Source organism: Canis lupus, chromosome 18 (genome assembly GCF_048164855.1).
Source record: "Canis lupus baileyi chromosome 18, mCanLup2.hap1, whole genome shotgun sequence".
Classification (NCBI taxonomy): Eukaryota; Metazoa; Chordata; class Mammalia; order Carnivora; family Canidae; genus Canis; species Canis lupus.
The window spans coordinates 14181645-14205609 of record NC_132855.1 but is presented as its reverse complement, the minus strand read 5'-3'; the positions used below and the strand labels follow the sequence as shown (position 1 = coordinate 14205609).

The window sequence follows — 23965 nt, the reverse complement described above, 5'->3', positions numbered from 1 at the left end:
GATCCAGTGTATTGCTCTATTCTGTTCACCTGTCTAATTATATTCTCTTTTTTTGTTCTTGGTTTGGAATTTCTTCTGATTTGCTTAGTGTACATTTCTCTGGGGTCACGTTGCCATTTTAGCATTTTGTTCTCTCATTCATCTATTCTTCTCTGGAGAGAATGACAAGATGGAAAAACTCACCTCAAAAAAAGATAATAAGAGTCAGTACTGACTGCCAAGGACCTAATCAGTATAGATATAAATAAGATGTCAGAACTGGAGTTCAGAATAATGATTATAAAGATACTAGTTGGGCTTGAAAAAAACATAGAAGACACAAGAGAATCCCTTTCTAGGGGAATAAAATAAATAAATAAAATAACTAAAATCTAATTGATTCAAAATCAAAAAGGCTATTAATGAGATGTGATCATAAATGGAAGCTCTAAGTACTAGGATCAATGAGACAGAAGAAAGAATTAGTGATATGGGAGATAAAATGATGGAGAATACAGAAGCTGAGAAAGAGATAAACAACTACTGGATCATGAGGGGGAATTTGAGAGGTAAGTGATACCATATTGCCTTCATTTTTGAAATTTTGAAAGATATGTCGCTGGATACAGAATTGTAGATTTACTATAGTTTTTTTATTTAAAAAAGATGTTGTTCGACTGTTTTATTGCTTGCATTTTTTCTTATGAAAAATGTGCTGACATCCTTACCTTTTTTTTATATTTAATATGTCTTACTTCACTGACTGTTCTTAAGATTTTCCTTTTATCACAAATTTTGAGCCACTTGATTATATGTGTCTTATTACAGCTTCCTCTCAGTTTCTTATACTGGGATTCAATAAAATTCTTCCTATCTCATTTGATCATTTTCATCATATTTAGAAAACTTTTGGCCATTATTTCTTCAAATATTTTTCTACTTCCTCCCAACTTCCCTCATTTAGACATATGCTTTATTTTCCTAGATAAATTATAAGTGAACAACTGATATATAACCATTTTGAAATCCCTATTGAATTAACGGATCTGGTACTAAGCACTGATGGCTGCCACCATAAAAAGAGAGGCACCAAATATTAAGTGCCTCCTGATGAAATACTATAGACTTGTAAAAGGGATCAAACATGAACCTACCCAAGTTTTAGATACAATTATTAATGTACAGTTGACTCTTGAACAACATGGGTTTTAACCACATAGATCAACTTATATACAGATTTCTTTTGACAAATACAGTACTGTAAATGCATTTTCTCTTCCTTATGATTTCCTTAATAACATTCTCTTTCCTCTAGAGCTTACTTTAAGAATAAAGTATATAATACATAAAGCCTATAACATATAAAATACATATTAATCAACTGTGTTATCAGCAAGGCTTCCAGTCAACATTACTTATAAGTAGTCAAGTTTGGAGGGAATAAAAAATTATATGTGGATTTTCAATTGCACGGGGGTTTAATGCCCCTATCCCCTGCACTGTTTGAAGATCAATAGTATTATAAATAAAAAAAGGCAAAGGAAGACATAAAGCTACATCATGGGGATTCAAAGAGCAAAATCTAGAGCACAGAACCTTCCACATGTTCAATGACCTGAACTCTTAACAAATTTCTTAGAAATAAAACCAGGAATATACATGGGAAATCTGTAGATAAAAATGAAAACAGATGAAACTACAAAGGACAGTTAGGAGAAATTAACGTAGTTAAGATAATTATTCCTGCTTTAGACCAGTGCAAGGGAGTTATAATTAGGGCAGGGCACATAAAAGGCTTCTAGAATAGTTAGAAAAGTTCTAATTTGACTTGACGGTAGTTTAAAAATGTTAAATAACAGTTCATTAATTAGTACCTATTAATACTGGTCAATACAGAAGTATATAAAACATTTGTTTTATGCAGTTTTCTATATCTGTGCTATATATTAAAATAAACTGTTTTCACAAAAAGAGGTAGATGATTGCAAGTCCCCTACTTTGTAATGCTAATAAAGTTTGATCAAATGTTGAAAATGGTTTTTGGGAGAGTGAAAAGGGAGGGATTACTTACTATGAGGCCAAACACAAAAAGCTTGGGGAGCAAAATGTTAAAATATGGGACAATCTCAAGAATTAATCAATGTACCATATATGGAAAAGTGCCATATTTTGGTATTACTATGGTTTATATCATTTCTGATCATTGTGGAAGGAGAATACCCCAGAAACATTTCAGTGGAGAAAAACACTCTATGTTCTGGCTCATGAATATTAGAAGTGCGACTATAAACAATAAAACAATTATATTGAACTACAATTATATTGAACTATATATATATAGTTATATATATATAACTACAATAACTATATATATATAACTACAATTATATTGAACTATATTTGGATATATATTCTAAATATATATCCAAATGAGTGTTATTCTATGAATGTAAGTCACATAAGGAGACTATACATTATTCTAATCATGTTGCCATTGCTCAAAACATTTTGAAACTCCTCTTTCTAAATTGTCTTTAGAGATAATTTAGTTGGCCAAGAAAATCAATCTAATTATTGTCCCACCATATTTTGATCAAGATTTGTATTACCCAAGATCTAATTACCCATCTTGTTTACAAGACTTTGGTCATTTCCAAAAATTAAATCCAATCTTGAAAGATGAATATTTGCCACCAATGAAGATCTTCAAAAGAATGCACCACAGTCTGTGAAGGCATTTGAGAGGAGTTCCAAAAATGTTTTGGGCAATGGCAGTGTCATTGCAATAACTATTTAGTGTACTAAATTGATGTAGAACAAAATAACTAATTTTTATAATAAATTATGGCATATTTTAAAAGTAAGTCTTATTACCTTATGATTGTTTTTAAAAATATTTACTTGGGCATTACCTTAAAGAGAGAAACTTTGTATTGTGTTCATTTTTCAAGGATGAGACAGAGAAAAAGTATTATTTGGGAAAAGGTTTTCACATGCACAATAATCAGGGAAGGGCACTGTTTATTCTCCGAAACTTATACTACATGTATAAACCTACTATTTGAGAGTTAAAAAAAAATCATGAGCTTAGCAAACACTTACCAATGTCATTAGCAAAGATGAAGAATAATAAGAAGATAAATACATTGGATTTCCAAACATCAACACAAAACAAAGGAGAACTGAAACCTGCAAATTGAAGAAAGGAAACATCTGTTTTATTGTTATTAGAAATATAGTACAATGCATACTTTGTTAACAGTCACATTCATTTCTAATACAAACTTTATATGTATAAATAAGATTAATAATGGTCAAATGATAATAGAATTTCAACACACTAATATGTTCTAAGTATTTTCAACACCATAAAATATATACAGAATTTATCTTTTTCTCTACCTAAAACTTGATATAAAGAAAATAGAAAAGATACATTTTTGATTAAAAAATGGAGTGATATAATAAGAAAGACTTAGTCATAAGTCTTTTCTAATCTTTTCATAATTTTCTAATTTTATTTTTACAATGTCATATTAATCCAAAGTGCTAAAAGGCTGTTTCAAAAGTAGTGACAATAATTATAAGTAAAACATTAAAAATTTTTTTAAGTTTCACAGAACATAAAACATCTGAATATTACAAATATATAACAATATAATCATTCCTGGATAATATCAACATCATATATATTAATGAAATATTACTTGCAAAGAGGTATCCCACAAAACAGTTCTGTTTTATAAATTCTGAGATTTTAATATTTGACTTATAAATATTAAAAATGTTACCATGTTCATATAAATGATCTTCTGAAATTTGTTTGGCTCAATGTACCCCACAACATACATGGGAAATAATGAAGCTATCTGAAATAAAAATAATTAAAAAGCAAACATGAAAAAAGTGAAAAACAAATACTTCACTACTCATAAGAAAAGTAAACATTAAGAGTAGAGTTTATTTCCAATAATTATAGTCAAAATAATCTGAACCAACCTTATCATTAAGAACTAGAATACTTGGAAAAATATTTCAAAACCTGCATGAAAGCACAGATTACAAACAAATCTAAAAAGAATTAGGAAGGTAAAAACATAGAAGAGATGAAAATCTACAGTGATGAATAAGATATTTTAGGTTGCTTTTATCCCAGAGACATCTACCAATTCCAATAGCAGATTCTAATAGAGGCAATTGAGAGATTTCGATTGACCCAGTACTTAGGGCACATCAAGAATGAGATCTCTCTGCTAAGTCCCCGAGCTTTGGTTTTGGCTATATAATATGAGAGAAACAGAAATCAAGGAGCCCTCAGGAAGACTGAAGCCCACCTTTGAATTAGCTCATTCTCTCATTGCAGAAGGGTGACTCAAGATTGCTAGCGCCTTTATCTGTCTACTGGAAGCACAGCAAAGGAAATGATTGACAGATTAAACAGGCAATCTGTAGAATGGCAGAAAATATTTGCAGAATATGTATCTGATAAGAGGTTAATATCCCAAGTATGTAAAGAACTCATAATACTCTAGGAAAAGATAAGTAACTTTATTAAAAAATAGGCAAAGGACTTGCACAGGTATTTATCCAAAGAAGATATGCAAATAGCTAATAGATACACAAAAAATATTCAGTGTCACTAATTATCAGTGAAATACAAATTAAAACCACAATGATATGCTATTTCACATCCATTAGGATGATTATTATCAAAAAACAGGCAACAAGTATTAAGGGAACCCTTTCACACAGTTCTGTATGCAAAATTGTACAGCCACTATGGAAAACAATATGAAGGTTTCTCAAAAAATTAAAAATAAAACTATCATATAATCCAGCAATCACATTTCTAGGCATTTATTTTTTAAGAAATGAAAAGAGAATCTTGAAGAGATATTAGCACTCTTATATTTACTGTGGCACTATTTATATATCCAAGATGTAGAAATAACCTAAATGATGATCAATATATAAATGGATTAAAAACCGAGTCAAATACCTACAATGGTATATCATTAGCCTTTAAAAAGAGGGAAATCCTGTAATATGGAAAATATGAATGAGGCATTCGGCTAAATGAAATAAGTTGGTCATAGGACAAAAACTACATGATTCTATTTACATGAGGTATTTAGAATAGTCAAACTCATAGAAGCAAAGAATAGAATAGTGATAGCCAGGGGCTGGGTGGAGGGGAGGAAATGGGAAGTTGCTAATTATTGCATATAAAATTTCAGTTATGCAGTATCAACAAACTCTAGAAGTCTGCTGCACAACACTGTGCCTATAGATAACAATATTGTACTCTATCTGCACTTACAAATCTATGAAGGAGGGGATGTCTCATGTTAAGTGTTCTTACCACACACATACACATTTTAAGGCACATTACATAAAAATAAAAAGAATATTTAACAATTGTGCACATCATAATACTGCCTCAAAATATTTAAAGAATTTACAGAACTAAAAGTAGACATAGACTAATCAACTGTTAAAGTGAAAGATTTTAGCACATTCTTCCTCTAGTAACTGAAATAAATGAAGAAAAGTAGTAGATATCTAAAAGTGTAAATATCACAATTAATAGACTTTGCCTAATTAACACATGTAGAGCTATATATATAACAAATATAAAATATTCAATCTTTTAAAATGCATCAAGAATAGAAAATATCTTATACAAATCTAATGAAACATTTGTAAGATCTCTAAAAATCTATATAACATTGACGGAACAAGAACTAAATAAATGGATATATATATTATGTTCTGGGGTCAGAAAACACAAAAATTTTTAAATGTCAAAAGAATTTTTTTTACTGAAATGAAACTTTTCTTCAAAATGAAAAGGAAAGGAATATGTATGGAACCACCCGAGATTTCATCTAAACTTGGGAGGTGGGGAAGAAACTAGTCTAGAACACAGGTTTCAAGATGCATTAGGAGAAAAAAAATGCAATTGCTTTCTGCTTGTCTCCTGCTGAGTCCAGGAGAATAGTTGCAGTTGTTAAAAGGAAGTTCATAAATTCACCTTGTGAGGAAAATTAATCTTGATGCTAATTATGAAAAATGTGTCATATAGGTACTTATATAGGAAAGCAATTAGATAACAGGGTATACCCAATTATAGTTTCATAAAATGTACAGAAATATTCTTCAAATGCACATTTATTAATGCTGCATGAAAGCTGAAGGCCTTTTGCAAGGAAGTAAGATAATATAGCCAAGTGTGTAATCTTCAATAGAGAAGAGTTCAAAGGCCTCAGAGATGCAACAAAATAAACTGGAAAATACAAGAGCTTTGCAATTGGACAGACTTGATTTCAATTTAATCTCTGAGCCTTTGTGTCTTTATCTGTAATAACCATCTGACTGGACTCATTGAGGATTAAGTGAAATAAACTCTATAACACTGAAGTCTAGCATATATTAGTCTTTCTTTCTTTCCTCTCATAGACCAATATTGTTAGAATATCCAAGTCTAGACCACCTTTCTTATGTATTACAAATAAGCTTTGGCTAAGAGAAACACTTAAAGGGTGAAAATTCTGCTCAGTTGCTGAAATGTTATTTGAGTTGCTGGTTGAAAGGAGAGCCCCTTCATTTAGATACATGCAACAGAGTCAACATTCTGCTGTGAAACTGTAGAAAAATGACTTCTCTTTCTGCCTCCAGATGAAAGTTTCATCATGATCCTGCAGATATTGGCCTCAAGATGAGTAGGTCTGAGGGTGAGTCAAAATTTGTTTCCAGGAAACAAAAGAGTTTTAAATCAGTTCAAGTCCTCGGGACAATTTTGTTCCTGAAATCAGAGATGAGTGCATTGTGCACTGAAAACATAAAATTGAAATTGAACATAAAACCTTTGATTCCCTATTACTTATTTTATACGCATAGAATTTAACATAGATGGACCTTGAAAGGATTATGCTAAGTGAGGTAAGTCAGACAGAGAAAGACGAATACTATGATATCACATGTGGAATCTAAAAAAGCCCAACTTGTAGAAACGAAGAGTAGAATGGTGGTTACGAGGGACTGACAGGTGGGGGAATAAGAAAGATACTGGACAGAGGGTCCAATTCACAACTAGAGATCTACTTAAGTTCTAGAGGTCTAACACACAGCATAGTGATTATAGTCAATGCTGTATTATAGACTTCAAAGTTCTCAGAGGCTAAATGTTAAATGCTCTCACCACATAAAAGAAATAGCAATTATGTGACCTAATAGATATGTGTAACACTGAGGCGGTAATCATACTGAAATACAATAGTGTATTAAATCAATACCATTGTACACCTTAAACTTACAAAATGTTACTTGTCAATTATATCTCATCAATGAAAGGAAAAAGAAAACTAAAAGTCTAGAACATCTTTTGAATGGAGAGAAAATCAATAAGGAATATCAAAATTACCCAAACAGCTACTTAAACAGTCTCATCAGCACCAGGGGATTAATAAATGTGCTTGCAAGGAAGTGATGCACATTAGAAATCTATGCTGGCAGGCGTAAATAAGGGAAACCACAGACTTTGTTTACCAACCTGGAAAGGCCAACTATAAGGAAGTAGAGCATAGAAAACACTTTAAAATGCAGCGCCAATTAAGTTGAGGTTATAATTTCATTTTTGTTGATCATCAGCACAAGCCTTCTTGGCACAATTTCTCGCTACCAACATAGAACGTTATTATCATTAGTATGGTTAGTTAGGTGGAAAGGAGTTCTAATGTAAAATTTGGGTATCATGAAATTTTATCAAAATTGACCTTTTACCCTCTACTTCCCCAGCTCAGCTTCTTGCCATTAGTTACTTAGTTGTTTGGGGAAAGAGAAAATGGCCTCAAATTCACTCAAGTAATGTCATGCATGATTGAAGCTCTTGAGAAATGGTGTCCAGAAAGATTCTGCTCTTTGAACAAAAGAGGCTACATTAGAAGCAGATGACCTTTACCATGAAGAGAAGGATTGGCCCTTACCATGTTGTGTAGCTTGGCATCCAAAATGATTCCTAAGATAAAAGGAAAATCTACGGGCAAATTTATAGAGATCATCTTAAATACAAACAAGAAAAGTTGTGAATTAAAGTAATAGTTTGAAAAAGTCTTTTGCAGTTAAGATCTGCCTAACTAAACAAATATATTAATAGAATGTAGAATTACATAATTTTTTTGAAAAAAATCATACATGTATGTTAACTTTATAATTATCCCACATTTTGAAAATCTATTAGGGCAGAAACATAATGACATCATACAACTTCTATAAAAACAACCAAGTTGTCTTGCATTCAACTTAAATTAGTTTAAAATCATCTTACCTGTGTAAAAAGTATAAACTGAGCAAACTGCCAGGGAAGCATAAAAGCAACATTGGAAAGACAGAGTGCAATAAAATGCCTTCTATTATTGTTGGAGGTCCTTAATAGAGAGAATTAATATCAATAAGTTTTTACTGTAAAAGTAGCCTATCACTAAACAGAAAAGCTAACTGAAAAATGTTGAAATCTAAAGACCCCTTACTTTTGGTGTAAGATAACAAAATACAGTTAAAATTTAAAAGGCCATTAAAGAACTGAAAATATCTGGGTCATAAAAATGCTTAGCATAAAACAATCTCAATTACAGCTTTAAATATTGCATCTAGTTTGTCAGTAAATAAAATATATTAAGCATAAATGTCTATTTTCCTTTCACATATGCATGTATTAGAAATTTGATACTCCAGCAACGTGGTCCGAAAATAGAGTGTGAACTAAGCCTGCCCATCTCAAGATACTTAGCCTCTACAAGCAGCAGCAGTTTTACATACCACCACCTTTGTATCTCAAAAAGCAATGAAGAAAAGTGTTAAGTGTTGCTGAAATATTAAGTCAACTACCATGAGAACATTTTAAAGAAAAAAATTAAAACAATGACTGAAAAAGAACTCTAGAATGCAGTTATAAACTGCTGCATACTGAAGTTTAAACTATCCAGTCTACAATTAAAAGATGTATTGGTAACCCAACAGCTTTTACCACACAGTTTCAGTATCTCTTAGAATATGAAAAAAGAAATGTAAACATTTAGTGTAAATAATAAAACTGTAGCTGTTCTTTTTTATAAAAGTTGTACTGGATTTTGATAAATCCTTATATTACGGTAGATAAATTTTCAAAAGAAAAATTTTAAATGTTCATATTGTTTAGTGATATCACAAAATATACTAAGTTCTCAGTTCTTTTATATTTACCAAACAACAGTGCCTTTTGGCTAAGTTGTGGAGTATACAGCATACTCGTACTCAAGGCTACAGTCCTAAATGTTGTAGTTAACGCATTTCATTCCATGAAACCCCTGACTGGTCAGATTAAAATCACTTCCAAAAATTGGAAAATAAAGCATCTTGCTAGGAATTTAGATTACCTAAAAGCTGTAGTCTAGACTCTTAAGTGGAAAGCAGTTGTTTACACAGTAATTTTATTTTCTTAACTGGATACTCTTATTTTTAAAGTAACTAAATATAAAGGGAAAACTAAATTTGATGATTATAACTTAATAGGGTGGAGTATATTTTAAGAAACTTAACTTATAATCTATTTATATTTGTTTTATAAAGAAAAATTACCTGAGAATCAAAGTTAAAATGCACATCTGAAGTACAAGAAACGGATATGAAAAACTTTCCCGGAGAGGTGGTGTCCACATTACACGGGTAGCCTGAAGTCAATAAAATGCTCACTTCACTTTATGTTCCATCGCAATAAATATTATTAATCTAAAAATCATGAGTATGCTGGTTTTAATAATTTTAATACTAGGCTCATTAATTTCCAAATGCCTGGGATAGCTTCTCAGTTTTTGGAGCTCTCTTAATGGGCATAGGCATTAGGTAGAGAGCCATTATATAGCAAGTTCAGAAGCAAGTGATAAATATATCATGCCAAACATAAGAAAATCTAAAGGACAAACAAGGTAGCAGGTATAGAAGTGGTGAGGATTTTGGAACTGACAAACCAGATCCACATTCCAGCTCTGAAGTGATGACCCTGGCATCCCAGGGCTTTGGCATGTATGTATGCACAGAAAAAAACCTAACCAAATGTCAGCTAGGGCATTCACAAACACCAAGAGAGTTTATACATAACAAGTTGTCGCTACAAGTAATTATGATTGTCTCTGAATTTGTGAAACACACCTTTAAAAGAGTCAACCGTAAATTTCTAAAAACACCTGGAAATATTTGGAATCAATAATGTGATACATAAATGGAAGCACTGACACTTTTGTATAGATTTTTAAACTATTTCTAAGATGTGAGTATAAAGTTTCACATCAAGAATTCTAAAATTCTAGAAAGAATTGAAACTCTCATAAACTATTACCTCTCTTCCAAAAAAAGCAAAACTGAAGTTTAGGAGATGAATTATGGTATGTATAAGAAAGTCAATTAATCTAGCATACTCAAAAAAAGTTTTGTCTATACATAAATAGATTGGTAAACAACAGTACATTTAAGTTTATATATTTATGTATAATTTTCATGACTCCTTTGTCTGATTTTCTAAAATTCACCAATTGTTCTTTCCTAGTAGTAATGGATAAAAACTTCAACCCTGTGTAACTGGTGCCCCAACATATTACATATTTTGTTTCCCAAAGCTAGCAGTCATATTCTCTCACTTTTCACTGCCACCTCTCAGCATGGAACAGAATCTGGCACAGGTTACACACGCAGTATATTGCTGAATGAGTCTATCATATTCTAAATAAGTTTCTATGAGCTCTTTGTAGGTGGACTATATCCCATTGGACTGAGTTAGTAAATTTCTACTTTGAGTTCAGCATTTTGTGCAATTGAAAAGGCAACATGATGAAAGAGAAGCAAGGTGTTTGAGCCAGACAGATGGAGAATGGGAAGCCCAGTTTCCCTAGGTACTAAATGTGGAATCTTGCATAAGCAACTTAACCACTCTAAATTTCAATTTCTTATCTTCTACTGTGAGGATAATAACCACCTTCCAAAAACGTGTGGTAGGAGTAAATGAGATAATGTCTATATAAAGAGTCTGAACTCAGCAAGTACAGTATTTCCTCTTTCAACAAAATAGAGAATTTGCTTTTTCTACAAAATATAGGGACACTAAAAATCAGACAAGATATTTCACATCATAAATTCTAATTATGTAAAAATGTGGATTAGCATGATTAAAATATGAACTTACAACACAAGGTTCTTTAAAATATTGTGAGGTCCTAAGTAACATGCAATTATATATTGTTTTGATGAATATATTTCCTTGTTCCTATATAGCCCCTCCTATTTCTTAAAAATTATTTTCTAGAAAACAAACCTCTCCATGGTTGAAAAAGTAGCATAATACTGTAATTAGACCTCCAAGTTGAGTCCCACTGTTAAAAAAAGAGTATACATTCATAATTCATAAAAATATAGTGAGCTTTTCACAAATTATCTTAGAATTTAGTCATATTTAAAATGCGATAGTACTAAACTACATAGAATAATGCAAAAAATTTCCAAAGTATGCGTGTAGTTAATGTTTTTAATCTTGAATGTACAAGCATATAGGGTATCAATATAAAGTAATTTGAATTTTATAATTTGTTGTATTTAAAGTACTTTCTAAATAAAATACATAATAACTGAACGTAAAAATTTTTAACAGGCAGGCCGCACTTCAAAGTCTATATTGATTTCTTTGAATTTTCTGGAAGCCAGTTTTTTTTTTTTTCTTAATTGGATTTCAGTGACTGAGAGACAAAGACAAGAGCCCAGCAGTTTCACTTACAAGTGACTTTGACGTGTCTGAACTATTATAATCATTCTTTGGTTGAGTCCCAAAGAAACAACAATGCAGAATACAAAACTCAGATTCTGAATGGTTGATAATCACCAAAGATTAAGTACCATTTCTTAAAGTTGCCTTGTTTTTTTTTATGTTGTCATCACTGTAGCCACAGCTTCACACTTAGAAGACAATAAATATCACATGAATGATTGAAGAACAGAAGGAATGAGCTCAAAACAAGGAAAGCTAATGGGAAGTGATTTACCATTAACAGATTTTCACTGAGGGAAATTCAAAGGATGCCTTTGAAAAGAAAGAAATTGCACAGAGGAAGGTGTGAGAAGCAGAACAACTGCAGCCTACAGAAAGTTAGGATCATGTGGACATAAATCTAAGCAAGATCTGGTAACATAAGCAGCAATTATAGTGCCTTCCTGCTGTGGAGGGGTAATGGACGCACTAACCTATGATAATAATTATAACATGTGAGGGGCTGTTTTGAAGCAAAGTGTCCTAAAATTCCTTGTATTAATCAGATAGAAGGAGAAAGATATCAATTTTGGACTTGATAAAGTCAGATATGCATGTCAACATTTTATCATTAACCACCAGAAGAATATAAATAAAATAGCTAACTTCTAAGCTAGCATCAACAGGGGAGAGTAGCCAGGCTAAGAAATAAAATTTATCCCCAATTCCTATTTCTTTTGTTTCTCATATGCCATCGTTTCCAGTCTCCTCACAGTGTTGGTGACACTTTTATAGGCAACTTTTATTGTATCTGCATATCCTTCTCAAAGTCTGGAGCCTAAGAATGTATTTGATATTCCAGAACTGTGTAACCAATTTAGAGAAGACTATCACCTTTTTTTTTGGGGGGGGGGGAGGCTCTCCCAATGAAAAGTATCAATTTAAAAAACATTCTTAGTCTTGTATAACATTTTCCATATTTAAAAACAGCATAATATGAGCTAATGTCAAAAACAGAACATTTTAAAGCCTGCCAACATAATCTAAAAATAATCCTTTTCCTTCAAAATACTGATGAGTTTATGTTCTCCTAGAAGCCATACATTAAAAAGTACATAAAATTGTCTTGTTTCTAGAACAATTATAAAGTGAACATACTTGTAACTACTATATATCATTGAAATAGAAAATTGATCACATCCTGAGTCCCCACTTGACACCCCTTCAGACAGCCACTAATGTGATTTTTGTTATTATTAACAGAACCACATCTATACACAAATCAATACTACAACTTAATCTATTTTTAAACTTTATACAAATGAAAGTTGTATCTTTAAGTTTGTGCTTGCCTACATTCATTCAACACTATAGTTGTAAGATTTGTCCATGTTGATGTGTGTAGCTATAGCTCATTTATTCTCAATATTGCATATATTCCAGTGCATTAATGAGCTGTAATGTGTATACTTCTCTGTTGATAGACATTTGAGTTGTTTTCTGTTTGCAGCTATTGCAAACTACTGCTATATTCTTGTATGTACATCCTGGCATACACGGGCAAACTTTCTTAAGCATATATACATACATATCTATATATATTAGTGTAATTGGCACGCAACGTTACATTAGTTTCAGGTATACAACATAATCATTCAACATCTCTACACATGATGCTATGATTACAAGTGTAGCTGCCGTGTGTCACCACACAATGCTATTACAATGCCATTTGCTGTATTCCCTGTACTGTAGGGAATTACACAGCTATATTCCCTGTGCTGTGCCTTTCCTCCCTGTGACTTACTCATTTTCATAACTGGTTATCGCTCATTCCCCTCCCCCTATTTTGCCCATCCCCACTCCTCTCCCAAGTGGCAACCACCAAGTTTGTTTTCTATATTTATAAGTATATATACTTTAAAAAGGTATTGCAGAGTTAGAAGATATGTACACCTTCAACTCTACTAAATTATGTAGTATTTCCAAAATTGTTGTACTAGTGTATATGCCCATCTGCCATGGATAAAAGTTCCTTTTGCCATTGCAGTAGATGTGAAATAGTACGACATTGTGGTTTAAATTTGTATTTTTCTGATGGTGGTCAACTTTACATATATATATTGGCAATTTGGAATTCTTCTGATATATGTCTGATCATGAATATTTTATACAGTTTTCTATTGGACTATCTTCTTAGTCTTTGTCTACCCTCTAGAATATATACTCCAAGAGCACAGAGATTATTTGCATTCCTGGCACCTAGAGTAGTGCTTTTGGTCATAGTAGGCATTTAATAAATTAATTAAATCATCAATTAATTATTCTAATGTCTGGAAACTATGTTGGGTATATGCATTGCAATATCTTTCCCCAGTTTGTGGCTTATCTTTTCATTGTGTACTATCTTGAGGAACTTAAATGCTTCCCACCAAATTTATTGGTTTTCTTCTTAATGGTAAAACTTTTCTTAAGTTTTCTTAAGATTAAAAAAAAACATTTTCTTTTCTTTTTTTTTAAAGACTTCATTTATTTATTCATAGAGACACACACAGAGAGGCAGAGACACAGGCAGAGGGAGAAGCAGGCTCCACGCAGAGCCCAACATGGGACTCAATCCTGGGTCTCCAGGATCATGCCCCAGGCTGCAGGCGGCGCCAAACCACTGCGCCACTGGGGCTGCCCAACATTTTCTTATCTTGATTTACTGATATATTCTTCTACATAACATTCTATAATTAATAATTTTATAATTTTGTCTTTCATTTTATATTTTATAATTTTGTCTTTCATATTTGAATTTTTAATCTTACTAGACTTTAATTTTCATACAGTTCCAACTTCTTTTTGTTCTGTATCGTCTTCCGATTATACCAGCACCATTTATTGAGAAGCTGGCCCTTATCTACTGATGTACAATATTCACTCTATCCTACATCAAGTGTCTTTAAATGGACAAGTGTTTCTGAGGCCTGCCTTACTCCACTGATCTGCTTGCCTATCCCTATGGCACAATCGCATTGCCTTGTTTGCATCAGTTTTATATTAGAGAAACAATTACTAAAGTAAATCCTCCTATCTTGCTCAAGAATGTCTCTACTATTTTAAGCACTTTGCATTTCTGAACAATTTTAAAATCAGCTTACCAAAGCAAACAAAATGGGCAATGTATTGAATCTATAAATCAATTGGAATAATTCTCAATTTTCTATTATTGCCTTCCAACCCATGATTATTTATATTTATTTAGATCTTTCATTTATTTAGATCTCCATTTATTTACACCTTTCTAAAAATCTATCAATAAAGTTCTGTAATTGTCCCAAAGAAGTCATATATATTTCTTATCAGATATTTGTTAAGTAAAAACTTTATGCTTTCAATGCTTTTTTTTTAAAGGCATCCTTTTAAATTTTCAATTAAAACATCAAAGTACAGATTTACAATGTCTGAATATAAATTTTTGTATTCAGTAACATTATAAATTTTCTTATTATATTAATTTTTACCCATAGATTCTTTTGGATTTTCTACATAAATGTGTATGATCTGCTTATACAGACACTTGTTTCTTTTTTTTTTTTTAAGTTTTCCAACCCTTATACTTACTAATACTTTTTCTTAACTTGCTGGCTGGATATGATACCTGGTACAATGTCGCAAATGTTACAATTTTTTATTGGTGCTATGCTACTATTTTGATGCTAAAAACTTCCTAAAACAAGAACTGTGTATATATTAATCTCTATATAGACATACACCCTATGAAACCTCAATACTTATTGAAAGAGTAAATCTGGATTTTTAACTTTAAATGTTGTGCAGTTCAAGAATAACATTATAAAGAAAGCTGGTGGTCAGTCAGGAATATATTCTGCTGTAAGAAACAAAAATTTAACAAAAGTGGCTTAAATAACATGGGTTTTTATATAGTATTCAACAAGAAAATGCAAGATAAGTGTCTGTTGGCATTGGTTCACTAGCACAAGGGCCTTAGGGTAGATTTATGCTAGGTTTACAGCCTTTCCCTCATGGTCATTAGATGACTACAGCAGCTCTTGGTATCACAGTCAAGTTTAAAAGCAGAAGACAGAGAAGGGGCAAATGAAATCTACCCTTTTGTGAGAAAAATAAATGCTTTTCTAGGTGTAAACAAGACTGATTTCACCATATTTTTCACTGAAGAAAAAAAAAACCTAGCTCATATGGCTATCCTAAGAAACAATGGAGAATGAAAAACAAAATACACAACTATCATAATCAACTTCAACCTATCACCTGAGATTGTACACACTACTATCCCAAACCAAATTGTGGTACTATTAACAAGAAAGATAGGCTATCAAATATAAGTGTCTGCCACAGTGATACACATTTTCTTTTACTGCTTTCTTAATTTCACAAATACAGACTTAAAATTAGAAATAACCTGCCACTAATACCAACCAAAGATTCCTCTAATGTTATAGTAATTTTACATACGGTCTAAAAGTATTCTCATTAAAAACTTTGTTAAGAAATTTTAATTCACTTTTTAAAATCCCCACAAGGATAAAAAAGAGACCTTTAAGATATTTTTAGTGACAACTCTAGTTTCTGGTTGCACAATATTAGCTAAGTTTCTGGAAAAAAATAAATTTATAAAATTTCCTACTATTAATCAATTAACCTCATAATTATCCTTTTCCTTTAATCAGAAATGTCAGCCAGTTCTTATAAGCCTACTTAAGGATCTTACCTCAGGTATGCACCATGTATGAAGAACAATCCCATCATTATTCCATTTAAAATAAAAATCACAGCAACATAAAAGCAAGCAGGGTCTCCCAATCCTTTAAAAAGACACAGATTGTTGAGTTTAAATTAATAAATGACTATAAAGCAAGTGGGCATAATTATCTCATAATTTGTAATGAAGGGTTCATGGACCTGCTGAAAACATTTGCTGTTCAGATTAAGTACTTTCCCTTTACATGATGTATTGTTACATCTATATTTTATACTTTTAATTACAGTCATACTTTCCCCTAATGAAGTATTATTATACTGTAATGACTGGTTGGTGCATCACTTTGTTTAGGTGATGCTACTATTGTTCAGTATCTAGAACTCTCTATGGAGTCACTTCATGCATTACAGAAGAAAACCCACTGCATTATTTTTCTACTTTCCTAGGTTCTAGGATGAGTAAGATATGGCCCCTGACCTCAAGGAGCACCTTAGTCTATATGAGATGACCTAGTTATTTGATCCATTACTATGTATAGCCAAAACCTTAATCCTTAATATATCTCATGTATAAACAAGCTTTGTGTGTGTGTGTGTGTGTGTGTGTGTTATGTATAAACATACATATAGTTTATTAGGTGCTATATAATCATCTCACAGAATTCTCAGAACAGATCTATGAAATTAGTAAGAAAATACTTTTATTACTGAAAAAACAAAACACAGAAAACTTAAATAAATTGCCAGAAGTTATTTAGCCATAACAGATGCAGCCAAGATCTGAAGGCTGGCTTTTCTGATTCCTACTATTTCTCTGACCATTCCTTTTCAGTCTGTTTTAATAACTTTTGCTCCATTACACACCCTTGCTTACATTCCTAGCATCATTTCACACCATTTTTCCCTTTCTTTCTCTGCACCCAGAAGTCTAGTCTTCTTTTAATTTTCTCTTACCTTGGGATTTCTGATTATTCTGGTCCCTATTCTTGAAACACTTCTTCTCCCTTACTCTCAATCTTAGCAACCTCATTTTCTTATTTGTAATATCTATTGCAGTTTACACCCTACTTATGTGTAAACTCTATGAGGGTGAGGTCCATGTCACCTTGATCCCAAGAGCAAACACTAACTTATCATTTAGTGGCAACTTAATAAATATCATATATGCACATATACATCAGGCAATTTTTTACATCCCTCAGAAAAAGTGATACCTTCTAAGCTGAGTCATTCCAAAGTCTCTCCTTTTATGAAGCATTTTCTTGATTCCTTTGTACAAAATAACCTAAGTACCTCTCAAATATCCTCTATCAATGCTATCTTAGATGTTAAAAAGCTCAGCTATGGGTATAAGTAAATATGGAAGGGAAATACAGAAATACACAGTAAATAGTATAAGAATTAAATGTTATATAAACAAGTCTATAAAAATATATTTATAAAATACAGTAAGTAGTCATATACAGAATATGAAGAAATAAAAAACTGTGTAAATATTATGCAAGTAGATATATTAACTTTGAGTAAAGTTTTTAGACTGAAAAGTGTTAAACAGCAATTATCTTTTTTTTTAAGATTTATTTATTTATTCGTGAGAGACACAGAGAGAAAGAGAGAAAGAGGCAGAGACAGAGGCAGAGGGAGAAGCAGGCTCCGCACAGGGAGTCTGATGTGGGACTCAATCCCAGGACTCCAGGATCACACCCTGGGCTGAGGTTTTGCTAAACCACTGAGCCACCCGGGCTGCCCTAAACTGCAAATATCTTAAATAAAAGTGACAATTACAGATCCTGGAAAACAGATGATTCCAAAAGGGGTTCTTTGGCAAAGATGCCAACGTAGAAGATGTATGGAGAGTTCTATTAGAACTGTTCATGAGCTGTGAGAATATGAAAAAAAAATAGTATTTCTAAAACAACCTATTAATTGCATATTTGATTTTTAAATATGTATGTATAACTACATTTTACATGAATTATTACATGTAGATATTTGATTACTGACTCTACATTGCCCAGATTTATATATTCAAACTACCCCAAAACATTTTTTAAACCTTTTTATTCTGAAAGAGAAGAATGACTTATACTCAGTATTGCTTTACATTGGGACATCTTAATACTCAAATTCCAAACTGATACTCATAAGTACATGGCCTTCTCAGAAAATTACTTTTAAGGGTATGTACTCTTTTAATCAGCTCTAGAGTGTTTTTAAAAAAAATCAACTACAGTAGTCTATAGTTCTTAAAATGAGTTCACAACACTAAAACATTTATGTAAACATTAATGACAACATAGCAGCATTTTAGAAAGAAACATGCCTTCACAACTTTGAACTTCATTTAAAGGTTCTACTCTGGTGACATTCCAGCAGGTCTTAGTTTCCAGTCCAAATAAATTCATTATTCCCACAAATATGCGATACCAGAAGGCTATAATCACCTACAAAGATAAAAATGAAAAGAGATGATGGAGGAAAATATCCTATCATCGTAATAATAATTTTTCCAAAACACAATTTTATGATGGTTTCCTTTGGCATTATAAACTTTGACAAGTTTATTTAAATCAAATGACTCGGAAAACAGTCATTTTAAAATATAAACTTTGACAAGTTTATTTAAATCAAATGACTTGGAAAACAGTCATTTTAAAATTATATACACATGCACAATAAACTAAAGTTGTATATTACTAATTAATGCACATCGATAAAAATTTGTTATGATCAACATTTCTATAATATATTCTTGTAATCAATTCTACAACATAAATAGCAGTAGCTATAAAATAAGTTAGTACCGTATATTTAAATATGACAGTGATTAACAGCAAAATACAATGATTTACAGGAATATTTCATAACATTTCATTTATTGAATTTATTTGCTTCATGGTCTAAAAAATATTAAACCAACTGCATATGGAATAATAGCTCCTGTGTCCATTAAAACTTTGACCAAGTAGGTTTAATTAACCAATTCTTCCCATTTTGTAATCCACTTTGTGAAGTTTAAAGACAAAGGAAAAGAACAACCATAGAAAACTACAAACAAAATGCTCATGCCTGGAAGATTTTTTGAAGAATAATTTATAGATTTGGGAAAAAGTAATGCAAGATCATTGGAAGAAGAATAAAAAAGTAAAGAATTCAAGTGAAAGTGAAAACCACCCAGAGCTAACTATTTAAAAAATTTTGGTGATCGTCCCTCCAGTCTCCCTCTTGGTATATAAAAACACATAGCTGGATTCGGTATTATATAATATTATATAAGATGTTAATGTAATACATATCATAAACATCTTTCTATATACAAAAAGTATAGATTTATTATTTTATCATTTACTTTTATAAAGCTGACCTTAGACAAGAAATTGTAATATATATTCTTGTGTATTTATCATCCATGTACAAAAACTTACCACAATAAATGTATGTGCTAAATCTAAATCTAGAATTATACTCTTTTCTGGAAGATAGACAGCTTGATATAATAGGACAGTACTGCTCTAAAGTACTGATGTTTAAGTCAGAATTAAACTCAAATTCTGACTCTGCAAGTTATGATTTTAATAGTCTGAAATAAATCCTTCACCCTCAGAATCTTGGACACCTCATCTCTAAAATGATGTTAATAATAACCATCTTGCGGGAGTGACAGGGGATTAGAGCATACATGCTGGTATATAGTTTAGCATTAAATACTTTGCCTTTTCAAAATATGTTATTCCAAACTTGACACTTTTAGCTTTGGGTGAAACATTAATCTCCTTATGAACACAAAAAGTATCGACATTCATTTCAATATACAAAGTGGCAAGCATATGTAGATCTTCTCTACACTCCATCTATGCAATGTGAAATAAGACTGAATGATTCCTTGTTGCCTCATTCTTTATGATACTATAAATTTACATTATCATTATTATTTTTTCATAATATCAAGGAGACTGGCGGTTGCTAATTATACAATATCTTTGAATAAGTAAAAAGAAAAAATAGCTACTGTTTTTGAGAACATGCTGTTTGAAAATGGAACAAAAAACAGCAATTTTACTATATGAAATTCTAAAAATAACTCTAAAACTACTGTAGTAAGCTAAATCCTTATCTTATATATAGAGTAAGTTAACATTAAATAAAGCTGAATATTCAAGACGCTGGTTGTCTTTTAATTTTTGAACTTACACTGGAGTTATAGATAATCATCAGAGGAAATAAGAACAGAAGAGTATCTCTGAAGAGTAAGATGGGATATAAAGAAAGCTGGTGCAGAAAAAAGCTTCTTTCATCTTAGATCTTAGGCAGGTCTATATTATAGAATTCTTACTATTGAAAATTACATTGAAAAATACTTAAAAAAAAAAAAAAAAAACAACACCTGAGCACCTAGGTGGCTCAGTCGGTTATGTGTCTGACTCCTGATTTTGGCCCAGATCATGATCTCAGGGTTGTGAGACCAAGCCCCAAGTCAGTCTCCACACTGGCCATGGAGCCTGCTTTATGTTCTCTGTCTCCTTCTCCCATTGTCCCTCCCCCCACCTCTTTTTTCCCCTCAAAAAAAGAAAAAGAATTTTTAAAAAAGAAATAAATCTAGGAAACCTCCAAGTACTTGGAAATTAGACAACATAATATCAAATATCCAATGGATCAAAGAAAAAAAATCACATGGGAAATTAGAAATTAGAAAATAACTTGAAAAAAACAAAAATGAAAAAACAATATATAAATATTAAATAATATGAATTTCTGCTTTGGAGAAGATGTAGTTAGTAGACATTCTTCTTCAACTGTGACTAAAACTCCTGGGAATTATATAAATCAAACATAAGAAGACCGTGAAAGGTAGAGAGAAGGGAAACTATCTAGGGATCTTAGGACCCAAGGAACAGCATGATGATGAGTTCCCTAGACTTTCCTTTGGCCTCATCTTCTCATATTTGGAGTTAAGAGTCTGGCAACCAGAAACACCAATGGGTGTAGACACAAAAAAGATTGACAAAAGCCTACTCCCTCCAACTAAAAGACCAGGAAAGTGGCAACCTAGGAATACATAAAAATTTTTATAAACAATGATATCTCTCCTCAACCAAATACTACAGAAAACAACAATGACGAAAATCCTGTATGGTCCCACTCCCACCAACAAAGGTCAAATTGGGAACCTACTCTTCAACCTTCTCTAGGCTTTCAACAAGACATCCCAACTCACCCACTAGGACGTTGTAGGAGAAAGCCAAGTAGGAAGCCCTCTCTCCAGGTGGTGTCAGTATAGAGCATGTGGGGGGAGCCTGGACTTCTACCCCAAGCAGCAATAAGTCATCCTTTCCCCCTTCCCAGGGTGGTAATGTCAGAGGAGGCCTACTGAGAAGTCAGGGCTTTCATCACCACCCAGGGGTAACAAGGCCATCCGCACCATTGTGTCTGCAGAGATCACAGAGTTAGTGAGAATTCTGATCTCACTCAAAGGTAATGAGGAGTACCTCCACTTTGGGGTTCACAAGAGGCCAGAGGGAAACCTGGATTTCAATACCCATCTGGCAGTAACAAGATGACAGATGTCCTCATTCCTTTGCTGGAGTGGTGCCAAAGGAAGCCAGCTAGAACAAAGGTTTAAATAAGATCTAGTTTCATAAAATAATGTTCAAATGTCCATCAATTGAAATTTACTTATCATGTCAAGAACCATAAGGATCTCAAACGGAATGAAAAAAAAAATCAACAGATTCCAACAATGAGATGACTAAAATATTAGAATAATTGCTCCCATGAGAAATTATGAATGTGCTAGAAACAAGTAAAAACCCAGAAAGTCTCAGAAAAGAAATAAAAGATATGAAATAAACAAACAAAAATTTCAGAACTGAAAAATACAATAACCAAGCTTAAAAGCCAGTGGATGGGCTTAACAGCTGAATGAAGGGATAGAGGAAAATAATCAGTGAACTTACAGATGAAACAAGAGAAATCACTCAATATGGGCAACAGAGAAAAAAAAAACATTAAAAAAAAAAATAAGGTTCCCTAGGGGTCTCCGGGACTATAAGAAAAGACCTAACACTTCTTATCACTGATGTCTTGAAAAGAGAAAAGAAAGAAAAAAACCAAAGCTGAGCAAAACAAAAATAGGATAAAACCAAAGAAATCCACACGAGGATACATCACACTTCTGAAAACTTTTAAACATTACACTTCTGGAACTCTTGTGAAAACTATGTATATATACGACAGCAACAAGGAAGAAAAAAAAATCTTGCCTAAAGAAGAAAAACAATTCAACTGACAATGGATTTATCATCAGAAACCATGAAAGGCCAGAATGAAGTGGTACATTTACCAAGGCTAAAAGAAAAAGAAACTGTCAACCTAGAATCCTATATCCAGAAAAAAAAAAAATAGCCTTCAAGAATTAAAGGGAATTTGAAGATACCTGGGTGGCTCAGCAGTTAAGTGTCTGCCTTCAGCCCAGGGCATGATCCTGGAGATGGGGAATCGAGTCCACATCAGGCTTCCTGTGAGAAGCCTGCTTCTCCCTCTGCCTGTGTCTCTGCCTCTCTCTCTCGCTCATGAATAAATAAATAAAATCTTTAAAAAAAGGGGGGGGGAATTTTATATGAAGGATGAAAAAGAAAAGCTAGGAAAATATGTTGCTACCAGACTTATCCTAAAAGAATGGCTAAAGAGAATGGCTAATCTTTTTTTCCTTTAAGATTTTATTTATTTATTCATGAGAGACACAAAGAGAGAGGCAGAGACACAGGCAGAGGGAGAAGCAGGCTCCATGCAGGGAGCCCGATGTGGGACTCAATCCTGGGATTCTAGGATCATCCCCCTTGGCCGAAGGCAAGGGCCAAACCATTGAGCTACCCAGGAATCCCCGAGAATTCTTTAAACATAAATGAAATGATAAAAGAAGGTATATTAGAAAATGAGGAAACTTTAAAAATGGATAAAATAAACTTCTCTAGTTTTTTAAAAATATTTTATTTATTTATTCATGAGAAACACAGAGAGAAGGCAGAGGCACAGGCAGAGGGAGAAGCAGGCTCCTCACAGGAAGCCTGATGTGGGACCGATCCCAGAATTCCAGGATCATGCCCTGGGCCAAAGGCAGATGCTCAACCGCTGAGCCACCCAGGTGTCCCATTTCTCTAGTTTTTAAAAAATAAATTTGAGGGCTAAAACATACATCATAGTACTGTCTGATGTGGTTTTAAATTGATGTAGAGGAAATATTTAAGACGATGATGTTATAAAGGGAGAAGGACAAAGAGACGTAAAGGGAGGTAAAGTTTCTGTACCTCATTTGAACTAGTAAAATTGTAATAGCAGTAGACTGTAATAAGTTATGTATAGGTAATATACTAGCTACAACGACCACTAAAAATGCTACGTAAAGTAAGATACATTCAAAAAGTAGATAAATCAAAATAGAATTTAAAAATCTTCAAATAACCCACCGGAAGGCAGAAACAAGAAAATAGAAAA

General features: G+C 32.4%; 1 protein-coding gene across 2 annotated transcripts in view; it reads right to left on the bottom strand.

The window, feature by feature from the left end:
- The window catches only part of DPY19L2 (dpy-19 like 2), a 93645-nt gene that overhangs the window by 53944 nt on the left and 15736 nt on the right, over positions 1-23965 (bottom strand). For both annotated transcript variants that reach the window (XM_072783508.1, XM_072783507.1), the window contains exons 5-11: positions 18798-18918; positions 16485-16578; positions 11321-11378; positions 9595-9686; positions 8306-8405; positions 3771-3848; positions 3082-3168 (exon numbers count right to left, since the gene is read on the bottom strand). In XM_072783508.1, the coding sequence (XP_072639609.1) occupies positions 3082-3168; positions 3771-3848; positions 8306-8405; positions 9595-9686; positions 11321-11378; positions 16485-16578; positions 18798-18918 (630 nt within the window). The remainder of the gene's footprint in view (positions 1-3081; positions 3169-3770; positions 3849-8305; positions 8406-9594; positions 9687-11320; positions 11379-16484; positions 16579-18797; positions 18919-23965) is intronic.